General features: G+C 39.3%; 1 protein-coding gene across 1 annotated transcript; it reads right to left on the bottom strand.

Annotated features, from left to right (window-relative positions):
* Positions 1–4,663: 4,663 nt before the first annotated feature.
* LOC145494007 (hydroxymethylglutaryl-CoA lyase, mitochondrial-like) lies at positions 4,664–20,437 on the bottom strand. The gene is made up of 11 exons (XM_081473473.1): positions 20,225–20,437; positions 18,440–18,511; positions 17,313–17,420; positions 16,705–16,800; positions 16,187–16,245; positions 15,314–15,403; positions 14,524–14,587; positions 13,240–13,312; positions 11,312–11,427; positions 10,774–10,899; positions 4,664–10,288 (listed from the first exon to the last, which is right to left on the bottom strand). Exons 1-11 carry the CDS (start codon positions 20,342–20,344, stop codon positions 10,172–10,174), a joined length of 1,041 nt encoding a protein of 346 aa, XP_081329599.1. The 5' UTR covers positions 20,345–20,437; the 3' UTR covers positions 4,664–10,171.
* Positions 20,438–20,904: the final 467 nt, after the last annotated feature.

Here is a 20,904-nt window from a genome sequence, read left to right on the forward strand (position 1 = left end):
TTGTTGCCCATTGTGCAGTTCCAGAAAATATCCATACTCCCCCCACAGAAGGCATTGGAATTTCTTCGGGGGTGGGGGTTCTGGAAGACCAAAAAATTCAAAGAGATGTATGAAGCTTAACTGGAATTTCCAGAGGGGTGGGGAGGTGTTAGAAAAAATCCCTTCCGTGGGGGAGGTATGGATATTTTCTGGAACTACACATTGTAGCTCTGTGATACTGAAAATTTTATAATTTTACTTTTTGTAATGTCAGGACTGTGAGCTGTTAGCAAAACTTCAAAGATAAGTCACCTTTTCACCTATGTGATAGCTTTTGCAAGCCACCATTATTAATAATGTCATGCAGCTAAATGTTTGGATATTTAAATGTGCCACATTTAAAAAAACTTATGAGGAACCCTGTTGCTTTAAACCGTTGTAAATCATCAAGTTCTTACTGCGTCTTATTATCATATGAAACTAAAAACTCAGAAGGATAGGTTAAATGTTTTTAAATTTGGAATGTGAGAAATCACATGTAGTGGAATTAAGGTAACCGCAAAACCTTGAACCGTTTTTTAATGCAACAAAAAGAAATTAATTATTTAGTTCGTATTTTTTTCCAAAGAAAAAAGTTGAATGAGACATTGTCTTAATGTTCATGTACATGTATCCTGAAATTATGTGGAATAACATAGAACAAATATTGCAGTCAGTAAGGAGAATCAACAAATTGAGCTAAGACGGTAAAAAGGTTCACCTAGTACATGTACAAATGAAATATATTCTCTTTACTCTTGTACTGCTACCTTAAATTTGGAAACATGTTGAAACTAAATTATAAGGAAATATTGAGGAAGTACATGAATTTTTGTATGCTTTGCTCTCAAATAAGATCACAAAATTCCAACTAGGTGAAGGATATCCCCACAAAGATATAACCTCACTCAGCGATCAGACTTTTTTTTGTTTTCGTTTTTTGTTTTTCTTTGTTGTTGTTGTTGTTGGAGAAGAGCGGCGGACAAGGGGGCGGGTAGCGGGGCGGAGGCGGCGTGGCTGGGCCCAGGGACTGATCTGATTGGCTACTATTGTCTCTGTTTTGGTTGAGCTTGCACAGGAGCCCCTTGCGTGCACCATTTTATATCCAGAACATTTTTTTCATGGAAATCAAGAAAGGATGATGTAAGAGAACCCACCCCTCATACATGGGGCTCTTCTCATGGTCATGTTTTCAATAGCCTGCAGTACAGGCGTATAGCGGGCTCTAGCGCGATACACAAGCGCACGCGAAGCGAGAGGCGAGAAAAATCCGCCTGTGGTCACACCATTGTTTATGCTCTACCGTCCCCTTGAAATGATTAGCATGAAAGAATGAGAGAGAACAAAGCAATTCAAATAACCAATTTACAAATGTATACATGACGCAAAACAGTCAACAGACGTGAACATCTAAATTTAGCTAAATTTAAATCATGTTGTGCCAGAACGAACAAAGGAGGTAAAAACCTAAACATTGAGCTCAGGAGACGAAAAGCTCGAACAAATTCAGGATGGAAGAAACAACTTTGACGACACAGAACGGATCTCCTTGACTACAGCAGTCTCTGGCGACGCCGGACAAAGCTAAATATGATCCGTGGTGAAAAGCCATATAGCTTAACAGTTTTAATCTAACAACCGGGCACGGCATCACAATATAGAATGCTAGTAGTCAACATTGATGCTCACCGATTTTGTCCCTCCGGAGCGAATATTTAAAGAGATACATTTCTGCAATAAACATACATTTCTACAATAGAAATGAGGCAAGACAAACCACACTACTCGGCACATGGCAAATTACAGAGGTGTCAAACTGAAACTATGCAGAGCTCTGACCTCTAACAGTCTATCGGCTCTACTCTACTTTAAAAAACTCATCCTGATAACACAACATTACGTGCCCTTCAAAAACAAGTGAAGAGCGAAATAAAAGGTTGAGAGGCTGGAATTTATGAGAGAACGTCAAATGTAGAAATGTCACGAGCTGTAGGAGTCCGTGTAGGCCTGTCATCCGAGTCAAACACATTTTGTTTTTTCTCGCGTCTGACGTCACGTGGGTGAAAGCAACCAATCAACAAAAACCGTTCGCCAGGCGAACGGTTGGAAGAGCATAAACAATGGTGTGACTACAGGCGGATTTTTCTCGCATCGCGCTTCGCGCGCGCTCGTGTATCGCGCTAGAGCCCGCTAATCCGCCTGTACTGCAGGCACATGTCGTGTTTACATTTGAGCTTTTACCAAGGTAAACAGTTACTAAGGTCAAGTTACTTAACCTTGGTACATTCGTCCAGTGTTTATACCGGCTCAAATAACTCAAGTTGATCTTTCAACATTCACGCGCGCTGCATTATCAACGTCATGAAATCGAACTTGGACGAGGATCCCACCGCAGTGGAACAGGAGCAAATTGAGGTGCCATCATTTCCATAAGATTACGGCGAAAATTCAGCCGCTTGATCATACTCAGAGTATGCATGGATACGTTGTATATGCAGCATCCTCCCTGGTGGCAAAATATATCGACAATAATTACACAACATAGGATCGAAGTTTGTCTAGAGAAGGTTGTTAATAATACTGAGAATGAAAAATAGTGCTCTCTTTTACTTGACGGATTGTTCGCTGTAAGAAGATCGATCCAATCTTTTCACGTTATCTGCCATGATCGCCTGGTGAAAACTGGAATAGAAACGCTTTGTCGACAATCGCGCAATCTGCTCACCGCGGGAAGTGAAATATTACGCCGCCACAAGCGGATATATCTGTCATCTTGACCTTGGTTACCAACTGTAACCATGCCTGATCACAGGGTAATTACAACTTTTACCTCGGTTAAATTTCTTTTGTCTTCTGCGGCGTTTACCAAAGTATCAGTTGGCGTTTACACACGGAAAATGTTTACCTAGGTAAGTAAACTCTGGTACCTCGGTAAACCGTTCAAGTCTAAACACGGCATATGTTTTCAATCTTATTCCAGTGCGTTGTTATATACAGTGTACTGCACTGCTATTTTAAGGAAGATACCTGATTACCCAATTACATAATGAAATTTAAAATTTGGTGTATGCCAGAAGTATGTGTCAGACACTGTTAATTATCAAAATGTATAGTAAAATTGTTTATTTTGCCCAGTGTGGTCGTCTGGGTAAAGGCAGTTTTGAATAAACTGTTAATGGTGAATGATTTTTCAACAACCTGAGCAGGCATTGCCTTCAGTATTGAAGGAGAAGTGTTATAAGTTAAATGAAAAATAGTTTCCACGTTATTGGATTGCCAGTCACCAACAACAGCTCTTTTCAGAACTACCATCACCAGGTCGCTCACACCATATGTACTACTGACCATAACCATAATCTCAAGACCATAACCTCCTCACTGTTCCCAGAACCAAACACAGGACATTTGGTGATTGCACCTTTGCACACTCTGGACCTTTTCTCTGGAACAAACTTCCTCGTGAAATAAGACTAGGTCCAACTCTCACTGTTTTTAAATGAAAGTTAAAAACTTACTTTCTGAAATTAGCGTATAGCATGCCATAGTTTTATAATATGTGTTTTAAATTGTATTATGTTTAGACACATTTTTCTTATATTTTCACTGTAATCTTAATCTTACATTATAAAGCGTTTTAGAGTATTTTGTAATTTTAGCGCTATATAAATTTATTATTATTACATTACTATTAGTACTGATACTCCTAGTTTCGAACCATTCACTAAAATGATGTCTAGAAATAAGTAAGGAGATTTTGTTGAACTTGCAACTGAGAGAGTTTAAGACTATATGTTGCGGGCAATCAAATCAACATGAAAACATTTTACCTGGAATCAGAAGCTACAATCCTTTCAAGTTCCCGTCTCAGTGATTGGAGGACGGGGGATTTACTTCAAGAAAAAAAAAAAAAAAACACGCAAGAAATCAACCTTGCAGTTTTGCATTTTGACAGTTCAATGTACTGTCGTTCGGAAAGGTATTTTGCGAAGATTTTAAATCCAGGTGAAACTGGCACATGCAGAATTTGTTTAGGCTCAACCGCTTGATTTTTTTTTTCTGAAATACATAAGCTCTACACGTTTGCATTATCTATCATACCAATTTGGCGAATACTGAAGAATGCTTTCATGAGTTTTCACTGTTTTGCTGTAAAAAGGCTTTTGCAGTAACAAGGCTAGATTAACCCCTCGGGTCTTTAAGATTTCGCTCCAACTTTAACTCGCTGATTTCTTTCGTTGCTCTAAAGAGATTTTGTTGATCAAAAAGGATTTTCGCATTCAAAGGCTATCAAATTCGCAAAATTAACCAGGCGCTAGTTCACGTTGTAATTCAATAGCTTTAAAATTTAGTACAAAACCTCACAACATTGTTTTAAATGCGTTACGATCATATGAAATGCCAAGAATTGATGTTGCGTTATAAATTTTGGAACTGTTAAAGGACAAAAGAAGATTGCCAAAAATAGCATCGATTCTAGCCAGTAGAAATATTAATCTTCTCATGGATTGTAATTTCACCAAGCTGACAGTCATGTTTCTTGTAACTAGGAGAGTACCAAACTGTAACCGTTTGACTCAAAACAGTATGCACTGAAAATGACTCGCGACTCACTAATTAAGTTATACTTGATTTTTCCTTCTAGATTCAAAGAGAAACATCTGAAAGCTCAGTGGATCACCAAAGAGCGAAGCAAGGCAAAGCAGATTGTAATAAAATGTTTGCTGGCAGAAAATAGTCCGGGATAAATGTTGTGCTTTTTAGATAGTCGAGGAAAAAGTCGACACAATTGTCTCGGATTAAGAATTTCCGCTTCCCTAAGCGAACGAGAAATTAGTCGGAAAGAAAACTAACGTGTTTGACGACATTATTGTCTTGAAGTTTAAAAAAATACGCTTTCAAGGCGACCGGGAAAAAAACAGTGTCTGGTTTTGAGTCAAAAATATACTGTCTTTTGGCGGGAAAAATCTTGCAACGGATGTGACCCATCAAAAGTCAAAGTATATGTTTGATTTCTGACAAGACTCTGTTCAAAATCGCAGAATTTTTTTTTTCTTTGTGGCAACCCTACATAGTGAAAAAGTAGTAAAAGAGAGAGCCTACATTTTGACTAGTTGCCAGTCCCCTTTCAAAAGCGCAATATTTTATTATTTGTTTTGTAAAATGAAATACAACAGAAAAATAAACAAACAAGTGAGGTTAAAATATTTTATTGTTTAACCATTAACGTTTCATTAACATAAATTTGCTTTCATGCTATTAAAGGAGCTGAAAAACGTGACGTCTGAAAACTGTTTGTAGAAACTAATAAGTAAGACGAAATTACTAATCTATGAAACACTAAGTCTGAAACATGTAAAATTATTACAAGGATCGCCAGAAGACAAAAATAATTCTCGCAAAAACAAATCGCAAAATGTCTAATTTTAAGAAATAGAGAAATCGAAACTACGAACCAGTAGTGAAAAAAAATCCTGTTATTTTTACGGAGAAGTATTTGACGTTATTGGTAAACATTGAAATAAATTCTACCTGGCTTGTAGCTTTTTTACGTCAGTTTCAAGTAAACGTTTACTCTGGTTTTGAAAGTGAATTCAGTTCACCAAATGCGCATCTATGTTGTAAATTGAAACCACAGAATATACAATTAATAGGCAAACTTATTTTCTTTTTTTTTTTTAATGCTGATAGAAAGGATTTTCCGAATGGTTTTAGTGCATGATGAATTCGGCTGTAGTCGAACAGCAAAATCTGGCGAGATTCAAGACAATTTCAACTGACCTCGTGCTAAGCACTGAAGCATACGAAAAAAAATAATTTACTCGCATGATCGACCAAACAAATCCATATTACAAATTGAAACGACGAGAAATACACTGTTCAACCGTTAGCTTTTAGTTTTTAAAATTTGACTGATTTATTGAAGTATTTGGCGAGAGCCAAGACAATTTCAACCGTAAACAAGCGAACGAAAGTTTCTCCCAATTAAAAAAAAGTGTTGCATGGCCGAGCAAAGAAATCCATGTTATAAATTGAAAAGATGCGAAATTCAAAACTTGAGTGAGACAACTGGTGAGAAATTTGGCGAGATTAGAGACAATTTCAGCTGACTGCAGTGTTCAAAGCAAACGACAATTTCTTCCAAGACATTTGTTGTAGAATTAGTCTGTGGTTTCAGTAACATGGATCCGCGTTTATTCAATCATTACGTCTCGAGTTCGAGGTATAAGTTCTCTTTACTAATTCCTATACATTCTTTTAGCATAAGTTGTGAGAATTTGCGATACATCAAGACATTACAATTAGTTGCAGATTTCCTTGTCACTTTCTACTGATTTTTGGAGGAAACATTGATTGTCGATCTTGTCACGCGGTTTTTGTCGATATAAGAATCTAAACTATTGTCCTTTACCAAACGACGCATCAAGATCAGAGACCACACAAGCATGATCCAGAACCTCCATGTCAGCAGGCATCTAGTGTCCAGTAAGAGTCGAAGACGAGCCATGAAAATCCACCAGTGAGAGTCCATCTGAATCTTCAGCAAGGAGTTACTAAGGAAATAAAACGAAAAGACCAGGTCAACATTTCTGCAACTAAGTACATATTCCACTCAGCAAATTGTAAATATGCACATAAAGGTCTGATCGCAAAATTTTCACCCTAGAAATCGACAGTCATTCAATTATTGTAAGTGTACTCGTGTACTTGTTGTTGCAGAACAATTTGCATTTTGTTTGCAATGTAATACAATGCATACGCGATAATTTCATATTATAAAGCAAGTTAGTTTTTCGTTTTTCGTTCTGGCTTTACTACGGCAAAAACACCAAGAATCAAAATGGTCGTTCTGAAAAAAATCGACTTTTCGTATTTAGAGGAGCAACAGCCAATGTTAAGACAAACTGGCTCTGAATCTAACAAGTCGGTTAAATTTTTCGCGCTTTTGTTCAGCAAACGCACGCAATTGTTTTATATTTGGGTGCATTATTTACTGCGCCTTTCAATAACATGCAGACTCTAAAATTCAAAGCTCAACCGACAAATGCGTTTTTCGCTACCGTCAATCAAGTGTTCGGCGGCTCCTCCCAGCTTCCGACTACTGCCGAGCGCGCGGTAATCAAATCGTTGAGCACAGTTCAGACAACGAAACAGTGCTTAGCAGTAGTCGGAAGTTGGGAGGAGCCGCCGAACATTTGATTGACGGTAGCGAAAAACGCATTTGTCCGTTGAACTTTGAATTTTGGAGTCCGCATGTTAATGAAAGGCGCAATAAGACTTATCTTAGTATTGTAAACAAAAAGCCGTTGTAAGAAATTAATCCAAATAGAATCTGTTTACCACGCGGAAATCACGTTGCTAATAATAATTAATAAACTTGCATTATAATGAAGCTTGACAGCTATGCAACCTCGTTCCCAGGGATAAAGAAGAAAGAGAGAGTGCAGGCCGAAACTCCTCCCCATCCCCCACCCCATCACTTTTCTAATGGTCCGTCTCTTAGCGGGGTTGCCACCCAGACATTTTTGTATCCAGCAAAATGCACCCTGCGCAATATTGCTCTCATTAATTTTAAATGGTTCCTCATAGAGCCACGTAGAAGCCAGACACAGTCACGACACAAAAATAGGAACCGCAACTAGAGTGCAATTTGTTTGGCTTAAATGAGATATGTGTAGCGCTGAAGAGCGCCTAAATTCTGAAACTAACAGGAAAATATTCGAATCCTTATATTCAAGCCCCAGTCAGGACCACGATTGTGTGTGTTGACGTCGACAAATTGTCATAAAGCGAATAGGTGACGAGAGAAAGCAACTATCTCGAACTTGGGCATACTGACTCGATGTACTATTAAATTCTCAGAACCGACATTAAAAGAAATGCATGACAGTCAAAGAGGAGAATACAAATTTGGAGCTTGTGACTGAAAGGTTCAACTTACTCGAAGCAATCTTGTCATGGAACACACCACTGGGATGTCTGCGAGTTTCATCTTCGTCCCTCAGTCCTCAGGAAAGAAAGGATAAAATTTCAACAAAAAATGACACGAGTTATTTCCGACACTTTTCAGGGATGTTGAAGCTTCCGGCCTTGTCTAATAGAGCTTGCCTGGGGAAAATAAATAACAACACTTGGAACACTTCGTTGCATTGCAACGAGTAAAAACAATGACCACATAATAAAAAAATGAGCGACTTGAAAGTCAACTTTAGAGAACAAGAAATCAAAAGTATCAAGCCTTTGAAAGTTTCCTATCACCATCGGTCGAATGAATTCACCGATATCAGAAGATCTAAATGTCGACGTGCATTTCTGAGTGGATGAGGTTTAACTAATATTTGAAGAGTTCTAATTGTTTCGAAATTTTTACAACTATTCGTAAAGAACGTTCGAAGAAGGTCAGGTTTCTTCTACAAAATACATTGGTTTTAACTTATGTTCTTACCTTGGCAAGGCGCAAAAACCATCTTAATTCGAAGCACGTGCTTGCAAGGTTTGCTTGAAGTAAGTTCTTGTTGTAGGTGTTGGTGTTTCGTTACGGCTCCAAACGAATTAAGGACAATTCAAAAACGAAAGCTTGGTACTTGTTCCTAGAAGTGACTGAGAGCGAAATTAAATTTCTGCTAGCTAGTTGAATTTTTAAATGTGGTGGAAGATGTAAAAAGGTAAAGTCTGCATACGAGCCAAGTGGCCCATCAGGCCGGAGCTTATCCCGCTTTCTGTAGCATGAAGCGACTAGGAGTATTTCTACTCCCCCCTGGATGGGATGCTAGTCCATCGCAGGGTTACCCCCAGCATTAAGTTCGCCGGTATCCATTTATACACCTGGGTAGAGAGAGGCACTGTGAGAGTAAAGTGTCTTGCCCAGGAACACAACACAATGTCCCCGGCCAGGGCTCGAACCCGGACCGCTCGATCCGGAAACCAGCGCACTAACCATGAGGCCACCGCGCCTCCCACGGTGGAAGATGTGCGGCCGAGGAATTCAGCGCAGCAAATGTTTCAGCGATGTATCATTTGCAATTTAAATTTGCACACTTTTTGCGACCGCGTAACGCATGGCTGATTAATTGCAACCATTTGATTGGTTCGTTTCATCATTTTAATAAGTGCGAGATATTCAAATTTCATTTGTATTCGAAGTTATAAGGCACCGCCTAGACTACGCCAGAGGAATTTGAAAACGGAGGTTTCGCTCTAAAAACGCATGAAATATTTCCTTCCACACTACGCCGGAGAAATTTAAAAACCCAACAATCACCGGTCATTTTGGATTTATGTTTGAGGAAAACTGGAGCAGGGAAATCACATGATTCTCGTGACGTCACCGTTTTCGAAAAGCTCCGTTTTTAAAGTGTTTTCCGTCCACACGAAAACGAAAAGCCGGCTCTTTCAAATTCCTCCGGATTTAAGAGTGCGTTTTCGAAAATCCTCGTTTTCGTGACGGATTAGTGTGGACGGTAGGCCTAGCCGTAGAAATAAAGCTGCGTTTTCAAATTTCTCCACTTAGCGTAACGTGGACGGCGTCTGAATGAAAAGTGTTTTTGCTTTCTTTTTTAGTCCTAGAAACTTGTGCAGAATCGATATTCCAACAACTCATATTCTTATCGCAAAGCAGAGGAGTATTAGCATACTGGATTATCTTCCAGGGTCGTCCAGTCTTTCAGCGGGATGAATTAAGAAAGACACCGGCCTAGAATCACGCCTTGGCAAAGAGACACATCAGTGAACTTATATAACGTTAAGCCTGTTACTCCCTGACCCTAAGATGAGTAATGCCCGTATGTTTATATATAAGTGTTGTATTTAACTTCTTTAAAATATTCTATAATGGAGGTTTACATTCTGAAATTTCTTTTTTTTTTCCAAATGGCCAGCCAACTGTGATTTTTTTTCTTCCTGACATCCGCTCTCAGACGCGGAATTCAATAAATATATAGTCAATATTCGTTCATTCCCACCGGTTCAGTTAATTCCTACCAGTTCAGATGACTTTTTCCGCGCTAAAATTGGTCTCGAAAATATGAGTACGGAAACGCTGTACTGTTCCCACAAATTCTCCGTACCACAATTAAAAGAAATGTTTCCGAGTCAGTAAGGAGAATTAACATTTCAAGATTAGAATGCACAGATCATCACTGTCTTTTAACGTTTATCAGCTTTTTGTGTCTTGAGTTTTTCTCCTCGCTTGAGCAACTTTCGAGGCAGTCTCTCGTTCCAGTGCTCGGCAGATGAAGTCTCCCGCATCCATAAGTTTGTCCAAGTTTACTTCCTAAATAATAATTTAAAAAACAAATTAAGTAATAAATAATAAAATTTGGCAAAGAAAAACACAGACCTAAGTGTCTGTCTGGGATCATTACGCCATTTGCGCGACTTAAAATATTTAGCCTACATCTTTCAAATAGACGAGTTTCGATATATTGCAATTCTAACTTGGCGCCGAGGTTTCGGGGAATAAATTAAAGGAAGCTATTTTCCACCCCAAACCTCGATTTCATTTCTTCTTTGTTTTATTCCCATAAGCCTCGGCATCAAGTTGGAATTTTATCATCTCGAAATTGGCCTGTTCATCAATTCTTTCTAACTCTACACGTCACCCAAACAACACCTGACAAGACAAAAAACGATTTGAACAAAACCCGAAATTTTTGTACGATAATAGTTTTTACAGTCACCTACGCCGTTGGTATCTTGTCATTGCAACGCATCTTTCTAGCACTTTAGACTTCAAAAGACCTTCAAATGAAGACTTACCGTTTCAAGGCCCATTCCATGTAACATATACACAACGTCTTCAGTGGCAACATTCCCAGATGCACCGCGCGCGTACGGACAGCCACCCAGACCACTGACTGACGCGTCTACCGTCCGGACACCCAGCTGTGAATAGAATAGACAACTGACACTCATTACGGTCGAGTCGTCCTGGACTTTCAGCTTAACACATTGTATGCTGTCAGAGAATTTCTCACTTGAGAGAAGGAAGTCTTTCTAGATTGCTTTGGTATTGGTTTCACGACGCTCAATTGAAAACTTCTCAACTATGCTATGCGATTGGCTTAGAAATCTCGCGCCACTTTGTCATCCAGTAAGAAGCAAAACCAAACTCAATCGTGACCCGCGCGGAAACGTTTTCCCGCGCTTCGCGTCAGTTACGTGTATTTATTTAGAGTTTTGATTGGTTCATTGATTAGTACTTTGTGATTGGCCAAAGTGATTACTTTGCTTTTAGTTTTCACGATACTCAATTGAAAACTGCTCTAACACATTCATACATTTAGTTTTTGCTTACTTGCAAGGCTGTGAGAATATTAGCCAAGGCTTGGCCATACGTGTCATGGCAGTGAATGGCCAGCTTGTCGACTGATACAGTGTCTAAGACACCTTCCAACATGGCTTGAGTTGTTCCTAGTAAACATTCAAAGTTCGAAGAAAACTATTAGAACCCTGAGAGCATGACGATTTTCTTCCATAGTTTGCGGTTACGGCCCCGGGGGCGGGGGATTTCCCATGTGAAAAGGTCGCGGGTGCTCGTCGGGAAATTTAAATTAAACCCCAAGAGGAAACCAATCTGGGTGTGTCTCGAGCTTTACTACGATTATCAGTTGAGTAAGGCGGGACGAAAGTTTGGTCACCAAGTTTTAACGCAAAAGTCGTGTTGTTGTCACGAGCAACTGGCTCCGTATCCGTTGGCAACTTGTCGGCCTTTGACGTCAATTGGCAGCAAAGCGCGCGAAATTGTAGGCGACGTGACAGGCGACCAACCGCTGTTGATATTGTTACCAACGGAAACGATGTAGGTTGCCCGTGGCAACACCATAATTTTGAGGCCAAAACTTCGTAACCAAACTTCCCTCGTGCCTTAGTCAACTGATAATCGTAGTATTTGACCTCTAAACGATACCACTTCACTTTATTTCATACTTACTGAGATTTTCGCATAGAATCGAAACTCATACGGAAATTTCTTCATCCAATCAAAATCGCGAAACGACTTTCTCACACGTGGGAAAAGCGTTTCATCCAATCAGAAATCAGCTGCCAAAATAAATTAGTCAGTTCGAAACGCTTTCGCGTTGTTGTTGATGCCTCTTCAATCTTCATTCACAGAAGTTTGTAGAGTTTCCACAAGTTGACTCCAGTTTTCTCGCAAATTAGCTACAAATCACAGACAATGGCGGAAAGTTCGAACAAGTTTATCGCTTTAGATAAACCCATTAAAAAGTACATCCAGGAACAGCAGAGCAAAAAGACTCCAGCAAAAACCCGACGAGACGTTAAGGTTAACTCGCTTAGCGAATTCCTCAAACAGAAGGAAGAGGCAAGAAAAGTTTTAAAGAAGGCAAATACGCCGTAAGCATTATCGATGACAAAGAGTTTTACCAAGCAAAGAAATGTCGGGAAGCTTGAAGCAAACGACTTTTAAAAAGGCAAGGCAAGGGAAACAAATCAAGCGCAGCTGAAACGTTGACTGACGACGAGATAAACATTCTGTACGAAAAATATTTACACTAGGGTTTTGAAGGAGCGACAAAGTGCTTGCACTCAGACGGAATAAAAAAATAACTTGACATTTGTTCTGCCGAATGAAGGGAGCAAATCTGGTTGAGTATGAAAATCTTATTAAGTATAAAATAAACAAATTACAGCATGGGAAGTGCTTTGTACGGTATTTACGCACCCGTTGTTTTTGCATCGGAAAACTCGTACGTAAATACTGTACGCGCGCACTTTCCATGAAGTAATCTGAGCGTTTGTTACCTAGAAATAAAAGAGTTTCTTCATTTGTCATTTTTTCGAGCAACCCTTAAGAAAATACCTTGATCGACAGAAATAGCGGCGTTTCGTTTTGAACACCCTAAGTGAGAGTAAAATCCGTGATTTACACTCCTAGAAGCAGGACGAAAAGCATTCCGACCTTTTCACGTGGGAGTTCTCCCGGCGGTTCCAGACACTGTTCAGCCTTCGGCCGATCTTAGCACACGCACCGGAGAGGAAACCTCCAATACCCATGAGTACATTTCCAATTCTAATGTCGCCACAAACATAATGTTCTTCATGTTCTACTGACGACATAGCTCTACTCTAAGTCCCCTCTGATGGTTGCATGATACGATGGTTGTAACAGTATAGAGCCATCAGTGTATCATTTCAGATCTCTCTCGATTGGGACATGAATTCAGCACATAAAGAGAGACTTGCTAACTGAAGACATCTAACCTGGTGCTCCAACACCAATGGTGTCACCAAGAGACACTTCATAACATCTCATGTCAAACAAGCTCTTTGTTACCTGCACAGGAAACAAATGATTCAGTTACTACACAGTTCACAGCCTCTCTATTTTTTTAACGCACGCAAAAGAAAACACGAGCGAAGCGAGAGCCAGCGCGAAGTTCGAGGGGATGGCGGAGGCGAGACGAGCCAAACGAAGAATAAAGAAGTCTCACGTCAAGTCTCCTGTTTTACCCTGGCGTCCAGTTCTCTTGCAACTCTTTGAGACACTCTCCGCGCGTTCACCGATTGAATAAAAATAAGAGAAAACGGAGGGCTGTGAACAGTCTGTGTTCTTGCTAAAGTTGCAGTTGTCTTTAAGGACGACACGGGGATGTAGTAAAGAGACTGCAGCAACTGGGATCATAACCACAGGAACGTAATTAACAGATACGCAAGCACATGATTGAAAGCAACTTTTGGAGTCAACTGCGACGGTGACGCCGAGGACAACGTCGATTAAAAAACGATTTTTCATTTATATTTTACAAACGAATCTTGCAATAACGCAGTCGAACCCCGAATTAAAAAAAAAAAAATTAAACATTATAACATGGTGACTTGGTCTCAGAATGACGGAAATGCAGTGTCCGAGGACCTGAATCTTAAAATTTTTCCGGGAGAGCATGCCCACGGAACCCCTAAAGGGGAATGCCTTCGACGGTCCGTATCTGGAAACCCCTTCTCTAAAATCCTGTATAAGCCCACTGTGAAACAGCGTTCGCTTCAAACGAGAAACTTAAACAATTCACCGTTGTGATTGGCGCAATAACACAAAATTTGGTTGTACGGAAGGTGTATTGGCATAATGGAATTTTTTATTTGGCGGGGGGGGGGGGGGGGTGCAAGATATGTTACTCTCGCAGTGCCTCTCTCCACCCAAGTGTATAAATGGGTATGAGCAAATTCTTGACTCTGCGTGATCAAATGCTGACAGGTAAGTTAACTATGTAAGTTGCAGTGGTTAGAATCCCACAAAGTGAGAGTAACACTGCTTTACTTGCCTTGAAGTATTACAACTGGAGTTACTGAAAAAACTGGCTAGATAAACAAAAACAATAGGGTTGATCAATATTTCCTTCTGCGGTTATTGTAAACAAGACACATTTTGGATCAGAGATACTTAGGGAAGGCGACTGTATGTGTATCTAAATGATTGTCGACATATCTGAGTGTGAAATCAATTTAAGTAAATATGACTAGATGCTTTTTTACAGTTTTAAATCTTACCATTGCTACAGCCTTGGGAGCAATAAATCCCTCATATGGACAACCAACAACACAGGAAACATATCTACAAATAAAACAAACCACAAGGATTATGAACTAATGGAAAACTCAGTAGGTAATCTCAGAAATTTTTTCACAAATATTTTGCCAAACCCAAACTAAGACAACTAACGCCTCATTTACATCAACTAAACTAGATCAACTAAATCAAGTTTAGGTTTTTCCAATTTGTCAATTGTGCCTTGCAGTCATTTTGAGAGGACAAATTTCAAACCATGTTAAATTATTGCTAAAACATTTTCATCAAACAGGGGTTTTTACCATGTTAAGTTGTGGGGTGTGCATGGTATGAGCAACTAATTTTTAACCTTGTTTAGTTAACCCACTTTTAAACATGGTTTAATTAATAAATTGTTGGTGTGAACAGGGTATTACATTATTACACTGTATCACTTGCAGATTTCAGAGCTGATAAAATTTCCGAGAACCAGCAAAACAACTGTCTCCCAGTGAAAACACTGAGCAGTATAACATCAAACCACAAAATACGACAAGCCTGGAATGCCAGTGATCTCCTGGTACCAGCATAAATGGCTACAATGCTGAGGGCAGGAGATGAATGACACTTCAAACTAAAAATATGACATGAAACGAGAACATAAGATGTCTCACTTCAAATGGCATTCTAATTCATTTTAATTCAGAGGTAAACATTTAACAAACAATATTGTTATAAAACATTCGCTGTACACATATAAGAACAATCATTAAATTACATTGAAAACCTCACCCTCTTACAGGAATATTGCTTTTCCTTGCGGCCTCGCAGACAGCTTCAAACCTTTGTAGGCTTTCTGATATGGAGCAGTTAATGTTCTTTCTAAACATAAATTAAAGGTAGTACATGTAAGAGTAACATTAGCATGTGTTATTAAACTCATTCAAACATATAAAATCCCAATTGACAGTCCCCAAAGATTTTTTGATATTTGACACACGAAACAGTCACAAATTAAAATATTTCAATTTATAATCCATCAAATATTTTCGCTTGCGCGCAATTGGTTTAAACGTGTCACGTGACTGAATATTCCCCTCCTGAAACTGGGGAGTATCCGAGAATATTCCCCTATTTTCGAAACTGCACGTGTTGTGAAAAATATTTCAAGGATAATAAACACAATAGTCTCCATTTGACTTTGAAAATATGCTCGGATATTTGTCCTTGGACATTATCTGTTCCTCCACGCTCACAGTTTTCCTCAAGCCTTGCTCTTGGAAATTTGTTTGCTTCTCAGAACAGATAATGTCCATGGACAAATATCCAAGCATATTTTCATGCCAAATGGAGGCTATTGTTTGTGTAAACTATACATCAGCATTTATCTTATTAATAAAGACCTTCAACTGATGTATCAAGAAAAAAAAAGGACACACTCTTACGATGTACACATGTATTGTATGGTCACAAAACACAACAGGCATCTGCCAACACAAGTTGAAAAATTTACAAAACAAGAGCCACAAGCCAAAATTTTTAGATGAAAGTTTTAAGTGAAATTTTCTGGCAGGGTGGTGGGGCTTAAACCAAGGAATCCTCTCTGAGGATTATCGATACGTCATGGAACAGTGCAATGAAAACTCCTTGACCACATTTTCTCACCTACTGAAGGACTCTGAAGCGACACCAAAGATGGCTACTTCCTTCACACCACAGTCCAGCTAAAAAGACAAAGTATCACCAGCTACTGTACAATGTACTTATCTACAAAAATGAAGAGTGGTGAAATCTGGTAATTGACTTCCATCTGGTCATGTAAATTGTCTGATGCTGTAAAGGAATGGCACTGAAACCAGAGTTGTTGCAGTATTACAACTGAGAAGATAATGGAACTTTCAAAATTTTCAGAAGATCTTTGTGATGTCATTTGCCAACACAATCAAAAAGTTTCTATATGTCACTTAAAATTTAAATAAACACTTGGTACTATTTAAAATATTTCCGTGGCCTATTATGAGAAAAAAAAAAGAACATTCAAAACACTGGCCCCATTTGAGTTTTGAACAGTTTGACTTCAATTTTAAGGTCTATAGGAATGTAGACCATGGAAAAAGGTGGTTGACCTTCAGTTCTTTATTGCATTATTTAAACCAAGCTATAGTATTCATGTAGCAACTGACCACTGCTTGAAAACCTTTGAGGTTTGGAGTGAGCACTGGGAAGGAAATGCCCGAGATCTTGTTTATTCCTCTTATGACTTGCTCATGGTCTGCCATCTATAACACAGCACATATATCGAGGTAAACAAAGAAACTTCTTAAAGTTTACACCTAACAATTTTATTTGAATCAGGGTGAGGGGTGAGGGGTGAGGGGTGAGGGGTGAGAGATTCTCAGTGAGAGATGAGGGGTGAGAGGATGCTCGGTGAGGGGTGAGAGGTGAGGGGTGAGAGATGTTTGGTAAGGGTTGAGGGATGAGAGATGAGGGGTGAGGGATGAGAGATGAGAGATAAGAGATGAGGGGTGAGGGGTGAGGGGTGAGAGATAACGGGTGAGGGTGAGAGATGAGGGGTAAGGGGTGTTGGGTGTTGTGGGGACCTTAGGGCTAAGGGCTGAGAAGTTATGGGTGAGAGATGCTCAGTGATGGGTGAGGGGTGAAAAGTGAGAAATGAGAAGTGGCAGAGGGTGATAAGAAGTTACAAGAGAGGGGTGAAGGGTGTACACATAAATATTACCACTATTATGGCTGCATCTCGATCACTATTTTATTTAATAATCATTCTGAATACCTGTGGAACCCATCTGGGAGATACAAAACTGGTTGCTTTAATCGATGAAAGGCCAGTCTCTGATAGCATATCAATCAACTTGATCTTAGTCTCAGTTGCTACAACTGCCTACAAACAAAAAAGAATCATGCAGTTATGAACAATTATAACCACAGTCACTTGTCTTTCCCTTCATACCTGAAAGGACTGGAATATTTGATCTGCCAAATCAATCTTTGCTGAGCCTGGCAGACTTGGCCTTGCTATTGTCATCCCAGAATATTTTCTAGACATTTTCCATGATTGTGTAAATAAATACAATAAACACAAACCAAAACACCCTTAGTCTACGTACTGAGTCTAACTATCAATCAAAATCAATGGCATTACAGTTGAATTTAAATACAGTCAACTCTCTCATAGTGACCGCATCTCATAAGCAACCACCTCCCGTAAGTGACCACTTGGTAAATAACTGTTTTGTTTCTCAGTCATCAAATACTGTTCCAAGAGCTCTCTCGTATGCAACCACTACTCAAATTCCTTAAGCGACCGCAACCAGTTTTTAGGCCAGAAGTTTGACGTATTCTTTTGTTTTCTGTTTCCGGTAAGCGACCACCCAAGATGATCACATATGATTGTTACGAAATCTTTAATCAGAGGTGACAAAAGTTTTTTTGAGTAATGATAATGCAGTCTAGATTTCACATTTATGAGACCCATGTTTGACTCTGTTTTCCTGGGTTTTGTTTGGCTTAGATTTCGATCAGGTGATTTTAATTAACAAGAGACACATTGACAAGTACACTCTATTGTACTTTTCCTGAAAACTGTTGCATGTGAAAAAAAAATCATTCATTCAAACAACTTAGTTTCTATTTGTCTAATGTAAGCAGTCACCTCCCGTAAGCAACCACTTTGTCTTGCACCAAGGGTAGTCACTTACGAGAGAAATGACTGTAATTATATTGTAAGTTCAAAAACCAAGGATGAAGATTCAAAATAATCCACCTGATATTGCATCATATGGCAGGGTTTTCATTATGTGAAAACTATTACCTGGTGTAAAATGCCTTTAAGAGTTAATTCTTCTTTTTCACAAAAAATTTGAAATCTTCTAAATTAACATTCCAAGCTGCTTCACATACCTTTTCATTCTGCAGTCCATCTCTAGGGCCTACTTCTACAATTTTGACTTTCTTTACCAGCTGACTGATAGGCTTAAAATGAAGCATGAAACATAATTTAGACTGTTCATGAAGTTGCATACACTACAACTCTACAACTGGCCATTTCCAGTGTGCATTAGATCAACATAACACTGATGGCCTAAGTCATCATGTGCATGCTTTACCGAGTTCTTCTAAGGCTCACATCAGAGGATGATTTAGGGGAGGGGGAGAGTAAGATTGAAAAAGACTGTAAACATTATTATGGTAAGAAAAAAGGCCAACAATCTGGTCGAGTAACCCACTATACATAATTTATACTAAGGACATTGTTAGTATTTTTCACTTAGGTTCCAATTTCCAAATTGCAACATTTTGAGCGCATGCCTCATTGATTCTGCAACCTGGTCAGTGTAAAATGCAGAATGCAGACTGTAGATTGTAGACTGCACACTGCAGACTGCAAACCGGGGATAAAATGCAGACTGCAGATCGACCAGGGGCAAAATGCAGATGGCAGAATGTAGACTTGGAAAATATATATATATATATATATATATATATATATATATATATCGTGTTATTTCCATTATCAAGTATTGACTGTAAAACAGGGTTATTCAGGCTAATCATAGTGAAAAGTCTGCACTCATGTTTGCCTGAATATCACTCTGGTTAGCCTAAATACCCTTCTTGTTAGCCTGAACATCACTTAGGTTAGCCTGAATAATGCTCCATTTAGCCTGTTTACACTTAGCTCTCAATGATGGAAATAGTAACATGAGTCAGTTAAAAAGTCTACAGTCTGGAGTCTGCATTTTACTCGTGGTCTGTGCTAGTCTGCATTTTACCCTTAGTCTGTATTTTACTCCTGGTCCACAGTCTGCATTTTGCAGTATGCAAGTTGCAGTCCACAGTAGTCTGTAGTCTGCAGTCAGCAGTCCACAGTCTGCGTTTTACCCTGACCATTCTTAACCCCCCTCCCCCCTTGAAAAACCCTGGATCAACCCCTGAGGGGTGTGAGCTTGAACATGTATAATTCATTTCTTAAACATTTTACAGAGAACATACTCTTTATGTACAGTTGTATTGCTAAATTCTGCGTGCATTGATTAATTTTAAATGCTGGCACATAAATTTTTAAAAACACCAGAGAACTGAGAAGTGGCTTCTCCTTCTTTGCTTTGGTCTGAGTTGTGGTCGAGTTCGTATCAGTTAAGGCTGTAGCTGCTCAGAATTCTCAACCAGGCATTAGAAATTGGTCCGTAATACAAACTCTCATTATTGCAAGCAGGTGTGAGATCAAAATTTTTAAAACTCACTCACATTGAGATCATAAGTCTCCACTAAACCCCATGGTTGCTAACCGAATTATCAAGATGTTTTCTGATGAATGTATTTGTGTGTAGGAGGGGTGAGGTTGGCATACATGTATACATGTACATGTAGATATGACTGGGGGGGGAGAGCTTAGTTGATCTTGCATATGTCTGCATTCCACATTGTATTCTTACAAGACGCGAATTAATTGAAAATGGTCATTGTAGAGGAAGAGAAAATTCGATGTGTCCTTCTGATCTACATGTACCTTCCGCAATTTCTTTGACTGTTTAAGCTAGAGTTTGTTAGCTGGAGCGTGTTGTTCGGTACAAGAGGACAGAACAGCGCTACAACTGTACATCGTGTGACTTCTTACTAATTGAGCAAACTAAACGATGTTACATTTCTTAAAAAGCAACATAAAACCTGCTTTAACTGCCTTACCTTACTAGACAACTGCCTTACGGTTCTTCGAATCATTCGCGCTGGGAACATTTCACTTGTCTGCGACGTTTTGTGTGGCCTAATACGACAATGATTACATGCGCACGAGCCAGCGATCATAGCAAGTACTTCTCCCCAGGGATTCTCCCCAGGGATTCTCCCCAGGGATAACCATCACATTTCTTTTTTCCTTTTTTCCACTATAAACTGGCATTTAAAACCGCAAAATGTTTGATTAAAGCAATGAGTCAAATGAAGTTTTGGATTCTTAAAGAACTTTATGTAAAAAAAAAAAAAAACTTTATGTAATCGATTTTCATGACATTTGCATGGATATGGCTCTTGACGAGCATAAAAGTGCATTGGTGATCATTCGCGTCAGAGACTTCTTTGTCAATTCGGACAAGAAAGAAAGTCTCATGACTGAAGGGGATGGGTCTACAAATAAACAAGTTTCATGTGCCATGTATGTACGGGGGCATGCATTGTAATGTGTGTGAGCATAAGGGCAGGCGGCGGGGGGGGGGTGAATAGGGAGGGAAACGGACATGGGTAGAGGGGGAAAGATTGCTTGCTACTAAAAGTAGGATTTTATGGTACTCAGTTTTTACTGAGCATACATTCAGACTTAGCTCAGTGTGATACAGAAAAAACCTGTGTGACAATCGTTACCTGTCATT

The sequence above is a fragment of the Orbicella franksi genome, chromosome 8 (assembly GCF_964199315.1).
Source record: "Orbicella franksi chromosome 8, jaOrbFran1.1, whole genome shotgun sequence".
Lineage (NCBI taxonomy): Eukaryota > Metazoa > Cnidaria > Anthozoa > Scleractinia > Merulinidae > Orbicella > Orbicella franksi.

Coding starts and splice junctions, on each gene's coding strand:
- LOC145494007 (XM_081473473.1), bottom strand. CDS start 20,344: ATGATCGCTGGCTCGTGCGCATGTAATCATTGTCGTATTAGGCCACAC. Junction 16,801..17,312: donor CTCCCAGATGGGTTCCACAG/GTATTCAGAATG, acceptor GCTGTGTTATAG/ATGGCAGACCATGAGCAAGT. Junction 10,900..11,311: donor ATATTCTCACAGCCTTGCAA/GTAAGCAAAAAC, acceptor TTCTATTCACAG/CTGGGTGTCCGGACGGTAGA.